A 15108-nucleotide genomic window follows, 5' to 3' on the forward strand; every position below is an offset into this window, starting at 1 on the left:
TCTAAAGATTGTCTTTTCCTAATTCAGTTGTATTTATGTTTTTTTACATTGATGATTATCTGGTTTTGTACTTTTATTTTTTTTTAAGATTTTATTTATTTTAAGAGAAAGGGGTAAGGAGGGAGAGAGGGAGGGAAACATCGATGGGCTGCCTCTCACAAGCCCCAACTAGGGACCTGGCCTGCAACCCAGGCAAGTGCCCTGGCTGGGAATTGAACCAGTGATCCTTTGGTTCGTAGGCAGGCCCTCAATCCACTGAGCCACACCAGCCAGGGCAGTTTTATATTTTTAAAAAAGGGATTCTCTAAGTAAAATTCCAATCCAGATTTTGGTTTTGCTCTTGTTTATGCTTTTATAATCTGTTACAATCAATAAAACTAACCTGACTTTATTGAAATGAATGCATTTTCTAATATCCTTTGCAAGGAACATGATGCTCTTTCAAAATACTTATATAATATTTTCATATTGCTAGCTTAACAGCTCTACCAGTTATTACCCACATTGAGTTTTAAAATGAATTTATTAAAGAATGCTATTTGGAAGGCAACGATGTTTGATTTGTCATTAAAAAAAAGTTCTGTTTCTTCATGTTGTATAATCAAGGTGATGTAAGAGGCTACAGAGTTATAAGCTTCTTTCTACTGGATTCTCTGATAGTACAGCACAGTGTAGTCATTTCTGTAATGCTAGAATAAATAAAAAGTCTCTTCTAGGCTTCTCTTTAAAAAGTGATGAACAGTAACAGAAGATGACATACAAAAAGCCATTGTGCTATTCATTCTGTAGTATTGGAGCCAGTATCTAGGAAACAGAGGAGAAAAAGAGTAAATTCAAGGAGAAATTTAATTTTAAATTAATTTTAATAGTATCTTAAAATAGGATCTAATGGTGGCGGTGGTTTGAGGGGTGGGGAAGAGGCGGGAAGCAAGGTTGAAGAGGGAAGCTGACCGTGGAAATACCTTGAGGACTTTCCTTTTAAGGCAGAGGTAAAAACACAATGCTCAGTTCTCCATATTATGCTAGCATGAGAGAAAAATCAAGTTACGCTACATTTGGTTTATGTGATTGCTAACTACTGTATTTCTTTTCAGATTCTCTACTGTCCTAAAATTTTAAATCACAAAGGCCATAACATATAATCAGAAGAGAATTGCACTTAATTCCTGGTGAGAAACAGATAAAAATTCTAGCCACTATCACTTTTTCTCTGCTATTCTATCAGGACTTTATTTCAGAAAGCCGACTTTTAGGAAAAATGTGCTTATTTCATAGTAGCACCACATATATCTGATTACTGAGGAATGATATTTTCTTAACCATTTATGTTTTAATTTCAGAAAAATTTTGTAAGTCTGTATTCTTTTCTGCTGACATAGAGTGCATGGTATACATTCTAAGCTTCTCTGGAATACTCAAAAATGTTTTCTTTGAAGATCACTACAATGTGTTGATGTGAAGTAGGGCAAGCTCCTCAGAAGCCCAGCAACAGGTAAGGCTGTTCTGCTACTTTTTATCCATGAAAGTTTGAAAAAAACAGATAACCTGTACCTCTAAGACCACCAGAATGGAGCTCCTGTAAGTAAACTACATGTTTGGACTCTGTTTACTCAGCGGCCTTCTTTGCTGACGTTTTGTTTCTTAGCTATGTTTCCAATGGTTTCAAATGACGCCCTTCTAGTTTATCTGTACTGTACAATATGGTAGCCACCAGTAGCCACAGAGCAGCTATTCAAATTAATTCAAGTTAACTAATAAAATTCAATAAAAATTAAAACATTAAATTTCTCGGTTGTCCTAACACATTTCAAATGCTTAATAGCCTTATGTGGCTATTGGAAACTGCAGATGACAAACATTTCCCTCAGTACAAAAGTTTTACTGAACAGTACTGGGCTATATCATTAACTCACTTTGATAGGTCTGGGAGTATAATTTAATGCCCAGCCTAATAAAAACTTAGACACCTAAAGGTTATAAAGATGCTATTGGCTTACATGATAAAAAATATAAACAAAAGTATACATTATCTTAAATACAGACATGTTACCTTGTGACCCCTATCCCCACCCCCCAAAAAAACAAACGTATTTGGTGACTATATTAAAAAGTAATATGCTTTTAAAGCTCTTAAAAGGATTAGTTAACCTTCTGAAAGGTACAAGTCATTATAACATTGTTGGTTTCAGAGGCTTTCTGACATCTGGAAGAGACTATTTCTTAATTTCATGCAGCCATTAAAATACAGGTTTAAGAGAAGAGTTAATGACATGTTTGAAAATGATGTATTTGCAAATGTTATACATACATACATATATCACTGTAAAAATATGACTAGGTTATACAATAAACATTAAGAGTGATATGTTATCTCCAGATGTTGTTACAAATGTTTTTCTTATGTGTACTTTTGTTGTCTATACATTTTTTTTCAGTGATTACTTCTTTCCAAACCCAAAGTATATAGAAAAACTCCAACCCATAACCTGAGAAATGCAGGGGATGACTTTCTATATTTCTCTTTCCCTTGCTTTTCAAAACCCCCCTCCTGGGACAGCGAGAGTCTTCTCTATTTCATTTCAGGAACAGCTGCTTTAAGCACAAATGGGTCAGAGTACAAAAGAAAAGTCAGGTATATGTTCAAAATAGAATTAGCAAAAAGGAAATAATAATGGAACAGAAAGCAGAGATGTATAGTTCTGAAACATTTAAGGACATGAACAAGTTCCTCAGCCTGCTGTGCCATATTGGATTAGAGGAATGGGTGTTCACTATTAATGACTTTTTAAATATAAAATGTGCAGGTATTCAGCAACACAGAAACCATAGGATAAATTGTCAAAACCAAACATTTCCTTAAAGAAAAAGGAGGCTCTGAAAAAGCCTGAAAACACTTCAAATTTGCAGCTAACCGCCCCCTCCCCCCAATATAACTTCAATCCGAAAGTAGTCTACGTGTCACAGAGGCCTGTCTGAGATCTGGAACTCAGAATTCAGCTGAGTCTACGGCCACACCACCCTGACCATGCCCGATCTGGTCAGAATCGAGGTGAGACAGAGGCCAGATGTCTTTCTGGGGGTGGACCACTGACCATTTTCTACCTTCATTTCAGATGAAGATTTTCTACAAACTCATTAAAACAAGATTTCATGTAATTTTGCTTTCACAGTAATTAGGTGAACACTTACTTTTACCATCACAGGCTACAATTTTCACTTTATCCACTTTAATAAGTTCTGTCACCTCTCTGAATTCAACATCATTCAATACAAAAGTCCACACGTTATCGCAGAATCTGTATGTATTTAGAGAGCCCTTTAAAACAAAATATTTAGACATGATATGAAAAGTCATTTTCCCTCACAATTTTCTCCAAAGCAATTTGAGACTCAGCCACCAAGTACCTGATTCTTAAAATAGGATTATTTATTTCTTATCCTAAGATTTTCCTTAACTTTCATCCTAACAAAAAAAAATCCCTAGATAAATATGCTAAGGGAAGAACTGAAAGTTTTTAGTTAGCAGACTATTTTTAGCACTGCCAAGAGTTGCAAATTGCCTACCTGAAATCTTGAAGAAAGCTGAATGGAAACTTGAATTTGTATTTTTTACTGCCCCCATGTGGTGAAATTATAAAAGTTCATTTGAATTTTTATGTAAACACCTTTTAAAAGAAAATGTACTGTTGAGTACATTAATTCTCTGCAATTGTACAAACCAGGGATTTCCTGGAGACATTGATTTTAACCCTGTGACTTAGCTCAGGTAGATTATTGTATTAGCTGCTAAGACTACACTATTATTGTCCTATGTAAATGGCATTCTTCTCATTAAAGGTTTTTTTTGAGCAGCAGTTTGAAAACCATAACTTTAGGGATTACTGTCACCTTAACACCTGCAGATATTTCAGGTGTTTGAAATCTCAGTAACTCCTCAGGGAAGATAGCCAAACATACATAGGCTGATTTGTGAAACAACGGAATATAAAAACCTAAAATAAACTCTATATCTCACATTAAGTGGATAAACTTAGTATCAAGGTACTTAGTAAAAGTATGATTTCAGTATTATAAAACATGTTCCAAAATCTGACTGAGCCATTTCTTCCTTTCATGACTAATAAACGTGTAAGGGCTGGAAAAACACTGTTGTAACTACTGGTGCAGGCTTCTAGAATGAGGAAGGTACACTTACCCTGAAATTGACTCTGTTTCTGACCCTCTGAGCCAATGCTGAATTTATGGCCTTATCAAACTGAAGAAGAACTTGAAGGGCAAGTTGGGGGGTGATCTGTTGAGACTAAAGAAAAGTGGAGGTCATAAATCAGAACAGTATTAAAGACAAAATAAACAAAAACATGAATTATCATAAAAAACTTCACTGAGGCTAACCAGAGCCTCTAAACTAGCATCCCTTATTTTCCTTTGCCATAAATGACAATTAAGAAGCAAAGCATGACAATACTTTCTTGCATTATCTTGATACAACAGAATTTTGAAAAGAAAACATGCAGTGACGTTATAACGTCTTGACAAAACTCGGACTATCATTCCTTTGTAGCATCTGGAATGAAGCATTCATTAAATTAAAAAAACCAAGTTTCTTTTCAATAAAAAACACAGGACCAATGATACATATATTTTAAAATTTTTTATTAATCTTTAGAGAGAGGGTAAGGGAGGGAGAGAGAGAGGGTGAGGGAGGGAGAAAGAGAGGGAGAGAAACATCGATCAGTTGCCTCTCATATGTGCCCCAACTGGGGGCTGAGCCTGCAACCTACCTGACTGGGAATCACTTTGTAGGATGATGCCCAACTCATTGATCCACAGTGGTCAGGGAGAACCAATAATATATTTTTAAAAAAGCTAATAAATCTTATTGAAGCTCACTAAATATATAAAAACAAGTGGAAATAATATTCCTAGATGAGAAGTTCCTATAAAAATTCTCATAAAGTTGAAACATGAATTCAAAATTGTAATTTAAATCTCAAAAGACTATTAAATTGTTCGTCTTTACCTTAAAGCTACATAGAGCCCTGGCTGGACAGCCCAGTTGGTTGGTGTGTCATCCCCCACACCAAGAGGTTGTGGGTTCAATACCCGTTCAGGGCCATGCCTGGGTTGCAGTTTGATCCCTGTTTGGGGTGCATGTGGGAGGCAGCCAATTGATGTTTCTCTCTCTCTCCCCACCTTTCTTTTAATCATTGGGCATATCCTTGGATGAGGATTAAAAGGAAGAAAAAAAAAACTACACAGAATATGCCTTTCTTACACACATGAACAGCAAACCAATACTCTTTGAAAATTCAGGTGTATCCACCGACTTCACTCAATCAGCATTACACTTTGTGCCCCATTGTTAGGATGGCCCAGGTGCACAGGAATTTGATGTTATTAACCTGAAAACTGAGTTACTGGGCCAGTCTAAGGTATTTAACCTCTTTGTCTAAAATAAGGGATATAACAAGATTATAGACCCCTTTAAATTAAAATGTTGATTTTTTTAGTCCTTGCCTGTATGAGCTCATCGAGGCTTTCCTGAAGACTGTTTCCCAAAGTGGTGTTTCTGTATAACTGATATGCCATGGCTTAGAGGAAGAAGCTGTTTTTCTTATTCAGTCTTGCATTGATGCCCTAGAAATTTAATATAAAAAGCATTAAAAAAGAAAACATCATAAATCATGTATGTAAACAGTCTACTTTATATATGCTAATATATACTATCAGAAGTCATTGCAAATTACTGTATTAATAATTTTAGAATTACAAGGAATAGTTAAAATTTTTTACATTATGTATTACTTTGACATAGGCATTTATACTTTTATATGAAGTATGAATATTACATTTATTAAAATGTACATCTTTACCATTTCTTTCAGAAATCTGCCCTTTGACCTAGCCTAGAACTCACCACGTGCCATTCCTGTCTACTTACTGTCAAGTCGTGGGTTTGGATAACCTTCAGCTAACACCTGCATGCCTTCCCCTTCAATTTCCTGTTCTCTTAAAATCTGACATTGCCCTGGCTGGTGTAGCTTGGTGGATTGCAGCGCAGGCTGCAAACCAAAGTATCACAGGTTCGATTCCCAGTCAGGGCACATGCCGGGGTTGCAGGCCACGGCCCCCAGCAACCACACATTGATGTCTCTCTCTCTCTCTTTCTCCCTCCCTTCCCTCTCTAAAAATAAATAAATAAAATCTAAAAAACATTGAATATGGGGCTTGCATTATTTTAAAAAAATCTGATATTTATAGGGCACTGACAAAGGAGATATAGAACTTACAAAAGAAGAAGTGGTGGCAAGAGGAAGATAAATATACACTCCTGACCCTAAAAATTATACCCTAGGCAGGGTAACAGACATATATAAAAGTTAAATTGAAAACAATAATAACTGTGATAGAGATAACAGTGTACTATGGAGGATGACTATGGACTGAATGAGCTTGTTCATAAAAGCTTGAAGAATCAAGCTAGTCTTTAGCCAAGAAAAGGAGGAAAGTCATCCTAGGCTAAGAAGAATAGAATAATTAAAGCCACAGAAGGATGAAATAATAGTTTGTGAAGAGAACTATGTAAGCTGCTCTGTATTATTAGGCTACAGGTATGGACAGGGAGTGGTAGGAGATGAGTTCAAAAGTGATGGTGTGGATAGATCTGTCCCATCAGGAGAGCTGCAGGGTTTTATAGTGCGTGTAACGAGAGGGACTGAAGCATTCTAGGCAGGAAAGGTCAGACAAATTGGCAGCCGTGTGAAAAACATACTTGTGTGCAAGATTAGAGAGAGAAGAGGACTCCAAGAGAGTGTCAGTAGTACAGATTCGACAAATATTTACTGAGCTTCCACGGCATGTCAGGTAGAAGATCCCTGACCTCCTGGCATTTTCAGTAAAGAAACGGACAGGAGGAGATATAATCAAGGAGTAACCATCAGGTGAACCTCAGCAAAAATGGTTATCAGCCTTCACATTACACACCTTATGAACATTTGACACTCTAGATCATTTCTGCCTTCTTGATGCCCTGTTTTTTTTTGGACTTCATAGTAAGTTCTCTCCTCCCACTTCACCAGACATCTCTATGGTGTATTTTTTAGTTTTCTTTTGCTGGTTCCTCCTCAGCAACCTAACTTCTCACTATCTTAAGGCTTCTTATGTCTTTTCTATATGCTTTACTCCCTTAGTTACCTAATCCAGGCTTATGGCTTTAAATACTGTCTGTCTGCTGATGACTCTCAAATTTATTTCCAGTTCTGACTTTTCCCATTGTTGTCACCTACAATAAAATTGCCTATGTGACACTGGATGGAATTATCAAGTTGGTGGCTTTAATTAAATCTGTCAAAACCAAATTCCTGATTCTTCCTCTCCAAATCTTTTCTGCCCTTAGTGTGCCCACTTCAGTAAACAGTAAATCTAGTCTTCCAGTAAGACAGCTCCGAAGTTTTAACTTTTCTCTCACTCTGCATCCAATCTGTCAGTCAGTCCTTCCAGTGTTTCCTTCTAAATATAGCCAGAACCAGACAAATACCCTCACCAGCCCCATACTCTTATTTCTCTGTTCTTCTTTGCAGCAAAACTTGTAAGAATTGTCTGTATTCTCTCTCTCGTTCCTTTTCTCTCATTTGCTCTTAAACTCACCCCTCACAGGCTTTTGCCCCCAGACTCAAATGAAACAGGTGAGGGACACCAATGGCATTGCTAAAGCCGATCCCCATCTCAAGTCTTCACCAGACTTACGCATTTGACACAGAGATTATGCCTTTCTTTGATAAAGGATCTTGGCCTGACTCCTGGGACACCATGCTTTTTGGGTTGTTTGTTCTCTTAAGCTCACTGACAGCTGATATGACAGCTGATAATGGCCCCAATCAGTGTGGCTCAGTTGGTTGGGCATCGTCCCACTAGGTGGAAGGTCCCCGGTTCGTCCTTCTCAATATTGTTTGTTCATCCTTCTCAATATTGTTTGTTCGTTGATCCTCTTCTCCTTCAACTCCACGTCAGAAGACACCATCCTTGTCTGGTTATCTGCTGCTTTCTGTCTATGCTCATTCCTTAGTGATAACATTCAGTCTCATGGCTTTAAGTGCTACTGCTGATGATCCCCAAATCCACATACTAGCACACACCTTTCCCCTGAACTCACTCCTGGATCCGACTGCCTACTCAACACCTCTACTTGTCTTTCCCATCTCAGGCGCTGTAACTCCGTACTTCTATGGGTTCAGGCAAAAACCTCTGAAGTACCTTATCCTCCTCCCCCAAACTTACCTACACATCCAATCCCTAGCAAATCCTGTAAACTCTACCTTCAAAATGCATCCAGAATCCAACCATTTCTCACGGTTTCTATTGTTACTACCCTGGTATGTGCCATTATCAGCTGTCATTTAAAACAATGATTTTACTTATTTTTAGAGAGAGGGGAGGGGAGGGAGAAAGAGAGAAATATTGATTGGTTGTCTCTCACACATGGCCCAATCAGGGACCTGGCCCAATACCCAGACATGTGCCCTGACTGGGAATCGAACCAGGGACCTTCCACCTAGTGGGACGATGCCCAACCAACTGAGCCACACTGATTGGGGCCATTATCAGCTGTCATTTGGATTACTGAAATAGTTTCCTAACTAGTTTCCCTGCTTCCAGGCTTGCCCCTACACTTGAATCCCAACTCAGCAGCCAGGTGATATATTTTTTAAGAAGACTTTATTTTAGAGAGGGGATGGGAGGGAGAGAGGGAGAGAAACACCAGTGTGGTTGCCTCTCATGCACCCCCTACTGGGGACCTGGCCTGCAACCCAGGCATGTGCCCTAGACTGGGAATTGAATGGGTGACCTTTTGGTTTGCAGGCTGGCATTCAATACACTGAGCCACACCAGCCACGGTAAAGACATAGGTCAGTTTTTTAAAAAGACTTTATTTATTTATTCTTAGATAGAAGGGACGGGAGGAGAAAGCATGGGAAACATTGATTAGTTGCCTCTCTCAAGTGCCCTGACTGGGAATTGAACCTGTGACCCTTTGCTTTGTGGGACAACACCCAACCAACTGACCTACACTGGTCAGGGCTGATTTTTTAAAACACAGGTTAGATCCTCTTCTGTGCTCAAAACCTCCAATGGCTTCCATTTCACTAGTCCTTACAATAATCTGGCTACCTATTATTTCTCCCTGTTCTTGCCCTTCTCCAGATGCACTGGCTTCCTTGCTCTTAGACCATGACAGACATGTTCCAGCCTTTGTAGGGGCTGGTCTTTCTACCTGGAACACTGTTCCCCTAGATATCCACTTGGTCCTCTTAATTCCTTCAAGTATAGCATGTATTTAAGGAGGCCTAAACTGTCATATTTAAAAACCAACTCCCACTCCGGAACTCCCCAGTCCCTGTTCCTGTTATGTTTTTTTGATGGCACCATCACCTTCAAATATATGTAATTTACTTATGTTTATTTTGTGTATCCTCCAAAAGAATATAAATCCCCCCCAGGGCAGGGACCTTTGTCTATTTTGTTCACTGAAGTAAACTAGGCATCTAGAACAGCGATTTTTAACCAGGGTGCTGCAAGAATTTTTAAAGCATGCAATAGCTATTTAGTTAGGGGCAGTCTTTTCCCTTAGATTGTCAAATAGAAAAACGACAAGAGCCAACACAACAATAGCCATCTGGTGTGAATGAATCAAAATTACACCTATTTTTTGGTGTGCTGCAGAATTTTACTAATCTGTTTATGCATGCCATGAGATGAAAAAGGTTGCAAATCACTACCATAGACCAATAAAATGGAATAGAGAGTTCAGTAATAAACCCACATCTATATGGCCAGTTAATCTACGACAGGTAAGAAAATAACTGAGGTGGCCAAAAAGTTCATTTGTTTTTTTCTGTAAGATGGCTCTAGCAGCACTAGGTTGTCTTTAACTTCATTAGAAACAGTTTGTTAGATTGTATTGTTACAGCTGTCATAGCAGCATGCATTAAAAAAACCTATCAAAATTGGTGAAATTTTGTGTAGCCATTTGAATATTGAAGATGGAAGAAAATACACAACATTTTCGGCAAATTATTCTTTATTATTTCAAGAAACAAAAAAATGCAACTGAAACACACACACACACACACACACACACACACACACACACACAAAGGATTTTTACAGCATATGGAAAAGGTGCTGTGACTGATTGAACGTGTCAAAAGTGGTTTGTGAAGTTTCGCACTGGACATTTCTTGCTGGATTATGCTCCATGGTCTGGTAGACCAGCTGAAGTTGATGGTGATCAAATCAAGACATTAATTGGGAACAATCAACGTTATACTACTCCAGAGATAGCTGACATACTCAAAATATCCAAATCAATAAAGTTATTGGTGAAAATGAAAAATGCATTTTTTATTTTATGGAAAAAACCATATGGACTTTTTGGCCAACCCAATACAATGGTGTAAAGACAACCTCTTCAATAAATGATGTTGGGAAAACTAAACAGATGCATGCAAAAGAATAAAACTGGACCATTTTCTCATACCACATACAAGAATAAACTCACAATGAATTAAAGACTTAAATGTAAGATGTCAAAACATAAAACTCGCAGAAGAAAACACAGGCAATAAACTCTTGACATCACTATTAATAGTCTTTTTTTCTGGATATGTCTCATTGTCAAGAGAAACAGAATAAACAAATGGAACTACATCAACCTAGAGATTTTTTGCACAGCAAAGGAAACCATCTACACAATGAAAAGACAACCACTGAAGGGGAGAAAATACTTCAAAAAAGGGGTTAATTAATATCCCCCAAATATAAGAAAGTCGTGCAACTTACTACCCTAAAACCAAACAATCCAATTTTAATAAAAGGGCTGAGGACCTGAATAGACGTTTCTCCAAAAAGGACATGCAGATGGACAACATCACAGATCATCATGGAAATGCAAATTAACTACAATGAGATATCATCTCACACCTGTCAGAATGGCCATTATCAATAAATCAACAAACAAGTGTTGGCAAGGATATGGAGAAAAGGGAATCTCGTGTACTAGTAAATTCTCAACCCTAGTAAATTGGTACAGCCACTATGAAAAACAATATGGAGGTTCCTCAAAAAATTAAATAGAAATACCATATGACCCAGCAATTCCACTTTTGGGTGCTTATCCAGAGAAATCCAATACACCAATTTAAAAAGATTTATGCACTCCATGTTCATTTCAGCATTATTTACAATGGATAAAGAAAATGTAGCATATACCTATAATGGAATATTATTAAACCATAAAATAGAATGAAATCTTGCCATTTATGACAACACGGATAGACCTATAGGTATTAAGCTAAGTGAAATAAGTCAGAGAAAAACAAATAGCATATGATTTCACTTATATGTGAAATCTAATAAACATAATAAATGAACAAACAAAACAGAAACAGATCATACAGAAAACAAACAGTGTTGTCAGATGGGAGGCAGGTTAGAGGACTGGGTGAAAAAAGGGAAGGATTAAGATGTACATACTGCCAGTCCCCAAAACAGGCAGGGAGGTGTGAAGTGAGGCACTGGGAATACGATGAATAAGATTGTAATATCTACATATGGTGTTATATGGGTACTGGACTTGTTGGGGTGATCACTTTGTAACGAACTATAGAAATGATCCCTGAAAGTATAGTCTTAGGGGTGATCACTTTGTAAGTTCTAAAAATGTCTAACTGCTATGTTGTAGAGCTGATACTAATATACTATTGTATACCACCTGTAATTGAAAGACAATTATAAAAGCAATCTTAAAAAAGAAGAGCTGGAGGCATCAAGCTTCCTGATCTATATTATAAATCTATAATAATCAAAATGGTATGGTATTGGCATAAAAAGAAATAATGGCATATTTCTAGTCACAAAAACATCACCACACTTCTAAATAAAGACCCAAAACACTTCTACTAAAATTAAATATTGAAATAAATGTGAGCTCTACATAGACATTTAAGAAAGAGTACTAAAAACAAATGAAGGTCATTATTTTCTAACCTGCTCACTCCAATTTAGTGTCATGGGTGGATAGAGCCCCAGAAGCTTGGGGTGCGAGGTAGGACCCTACCCTGGACAGGACTCGTGTCCATTGTAGGGCGCGCTCACACATACTCACAACTCCGACTGGACAATGTAGACATACCAATTCACTTAACGTGTACATCTCTGGAATGTGGGAGGAAACCAGAGCACTTGGGGAAACCCATGCAGACATGGAAAGAACATGTAAACCATACACATAGTGACCCTAGCCCAGAATCATTTTTTCTCATCAACATTATAACCAAATGATGTTATTGAGGCCCTGCAGTATACACAATGGAATACTTATCATGCAGCCATCAAAGAAGAATAAATCCTTGCCAACTGTGACAACATAGATGGACCTTGAGGGCATTATGCTAAGTGAAAGACATAAGTCAGAGACAAATACTGTATGAATTACTTGCATGTGGAATCTAAAAATCAAAACAAACTGAACTCACACATACAGAACAGACTGATGGTTGGGTAGGGGGACAAGGGGTGGTGTTAGAAGGTACAAACTCCTACTTATAAAGTAGGTCCTGAGGATATAACATGTAACAGTGATTTTCAACCCTTTTCATGTCACGGCACACAATTAAAATTCTGCAGCACACCAGAAATATATATTTCTTGCTCATCTAACAAAAAAAATAGGTATACTTTTGATCCATTCACACTGGATAGCTATTATTTTTTTATTTGACAATCTAAGGGAAAAGAGGTCAGTGTCCCTGACTAAATAGTCAGGTGCTGCCTGTTTTCGTTTTCTTTTTTAAGATTTTATTTCTTTTTTGGGGGGGAGGAAAGGAAAAAGGGAGAGAAACATTAATGTGTGATAGAGACATTAATCAGCTGCCTCTCACGTGTCCCCAACTGGGGACCTGGCTCGCAACCCAAGCATGTGCCAGGACCAAAGATCAAACGTGCCACTCTTTGGTTCACAGGCCAGCACTCAATCCACTGAGCCACATCAGGCAGCGCTGCACACTTTAAAAGTTCTTGCGGCACACCGGTTGAAAATCACTGACGTGTAGCATAGTAATTGTAGCTGTTAACACTGTATTGTATATTTGAAAGTTGCTGAGAGTCGTTCTTAAAAGTCATCACAAAAAAGAAAAAATACTTTCACTGTGGTGGGGATTTTACAATATATATTGCACCATATCGAATCATTATGTTGAAACCAGCGTAATTTATGTCCACTATACCTCGAGAATTAGTAAAAAAAAAATAGCTATTATTTAAACGTTTATGAAAACCATTGCTCTAAATAATTTTTGATTCTTAAAAATTCCTTGTGCAATGTTCAAGTACTTTAGATGTGTTATCAGCGACATAAATTTCGTTGTTTCATTCTGTAGTTCAGAAAATTAAATTGGAAGGCTCCTCATTTGGAAGAAATTCAAAGTCCTAGTCCTTGGTCAAACCTTCCAGTTAAATTTATTCTTTGGTCGCAGTTCGCATGAAGTTGGAAAGCGGACTTCAAGCAAAGCAGCACAAGAATGACACACTTAAGGAATGAGCTCCCCGGATACTCGACATCCTCCTCCCCATAACCCTGGATGCTTTAAGAAATTCACCTGGCTAAAATTGGGCGCTGGGATGAGCGCAGGGCCTCCCCACTAGGACCTTTCAGCAGGCACCCTGTAGAGAACAAACCTTCCGCATAGAACACAATCGTCTCCCGCCGCCTTCCTTCCGTTCCCTTGCCTACCCGGGTACCGGCCGCGGGGCCATTCCGGGATTGAAGTTGGTTAAGGCTCGACCCCGGGCCCCGGGAGATAAGGGCCTCGCCCTCCAAGCAGCCCTCGGAAAAGACCTAAACGACCGCAGCCCCAGCACTGGGAACGGAGGCAGGGAGCGCGGGTACTGCTCATCCGGTACCTGTGGGGAAGGCGCTTCCCGCAATGGAGTAGACAGAAGCAGCACGGCGAGGAGCCCAGCAGGAGGTGCCTACTTCCCCCACCACCTCGCCGGCAGCCGCAGAAACCACAGAACTCGGCCAACGACCCGGAAGTACTCGCAGAACCTGGAAGTGGCGTCACAGCCCGGCGCAGAGAAAGCCCGCCCACCACCTGCTCCCGCGGACCACTCCTTTTGCCAAGGAGTGGTTGCGGGGAAAGGAGTGGTGTGGGACCGCAGCTTTCAAGTCCTAGACTCGTGGACTGGTAACCTTTTCGAGTAACTCACTGGTTTTATTAAATCGTTCATAAGGGAATAGTAATCTCCACTGTAAGATGCACGATTAGGGGAATGCAAGGCAGTCACATTTTATGCCCGAGGTGCGTTCAGGGTTACTGTGTTGAAGATCTTGCAATGCTAAATTGAAGACACATTCTGAATAGTAAGTATTTATTTACCTTTCAAAATAGGGCTGCAATTCATTTCGCCTAGCAAGCTTGTAGTGTATGACTCAATAATTTTACTTTGTGAGAATTTATATTTAATATTTGCTCCTAACACAAGGTAAATACTTTTATATTTCGAGTTTACATAATCCCAAATGCTATCTTGTATTATAAAAGCAGCAGTGATGTGCACAGCTGTTTGTCATTATGTGACTGAATAGCGATTAAGGAGTAGATGCAAAACAAGTGCTACCTCTGAGAAGGTCTTGTAAAAGCTAAACAGGTTCTCATTTGTGCCATGTTTTCAGCTACTTATTGAGCTGCTTTCATTACTGGATTCCCCACTAACTAAAATAACTCTAAACTATGAAACATAAAGCTTGATTATACTTAAGACACAGTTTAATGGGAGAACTTTGTAAAACAGATGATTGTGTAACCACTATGCAGTACATCTAAGACTATAGCAAGTATTTAAGGTTGTATATAACGTGACACTATTGTTACATTATATACAACCATACCATTGTAATTAGGAAACTGGCCTGTTCTACCTGATAGATCCTAATGCTAATTTATCTATTAATACATAATACAAAATAATGTTGAATGCAAACTGTAATTGAAAAGTAAAAGTAAAGTTCTTTTTCATTATAGAATCCCACTTGAGATGCAACCTAATGAG

At 38.5% G+C, this 15108-nt stretch overlaps 1 protein-coding gene across 2 annotated transcripts; it reads right to left on the reverse strand.

The window, feature by feature from the left end:
* Positions 1-504: 504 nt before the first annotated feature.
* GTF2A2 (general transcription factor IIA subunit 2) lies at positions 505-14110 on the reverse strand. 2 transcript variants are annotated; one of them, XM_028506194.2, is made up of 5 exons: positions 13960-14110; positions 5518-5637; positions 4196-4300; positions 3190-3316; positions 505-804 (listed from the first exon to the last, which is right to left on the reverse strand). In XM_028506194.2, exons 2-5 carry the CDS (start codon positions 5587-5589, stop codon positions 779-781), a joined length of 330 nt encoding a protein of 109 aa, XP_028361995.1. In that variant the 5' UTR covers positions 5590-5637; positions 13960-14110; the 3' UTR covers positions 505-778. The 2 variants fall into 2 exon arrangements, with proteins under 2 accessions (XP_028361995.1, XP_035890117.1); XM_036034224.1 differs by lacking the exon at positions 13960-14110 and adding an exon at positions 5942-5997.
* Between the last annotated feature and the right edge of the window lie 998 nt (positions 14111-15108).

This window comes from Phyllostomus discolor, chromosome 1 (genome assembly GCF_004126475.2).
Source record: "Phyllostomus discolor isolate MPI-MPIP mPhyDis1 chromosome 1, mPhyDis1.pri.v3, whole genome shotgun sequence".
Lineage (NCBI taxonomy): Eukaryota > Metazoa > Chordata > Mammalia > Chiroptera > Phyllostomidae > Phyllostomus > Phyllostomus discolor.

Bases quoted from the DNA above. Each gene is read 5' to 3' on its own strand.
- GTF2A2 (XM_028506194.2), bottom strand. From the start codon at position 5,589: ATGGCATATCAGTTATACAGAAACACCACTTTGGGAAACAGTCTTCAG. The intron at 4,301-5,517 runs GCAAGGACTAAA...ACTTTTCTTTAG, and splicing joins GCCTCGATGAGCTCATACAG to TCTCAACAGATCACCCCCCA. The intron at 805-3,189 runs GTAAGTGTTCAC...TCTGTTTCCTAG, and splicing joins TGTAGCCTGTGATGGTAAAA to ATACTGGCTCCAATACTACA.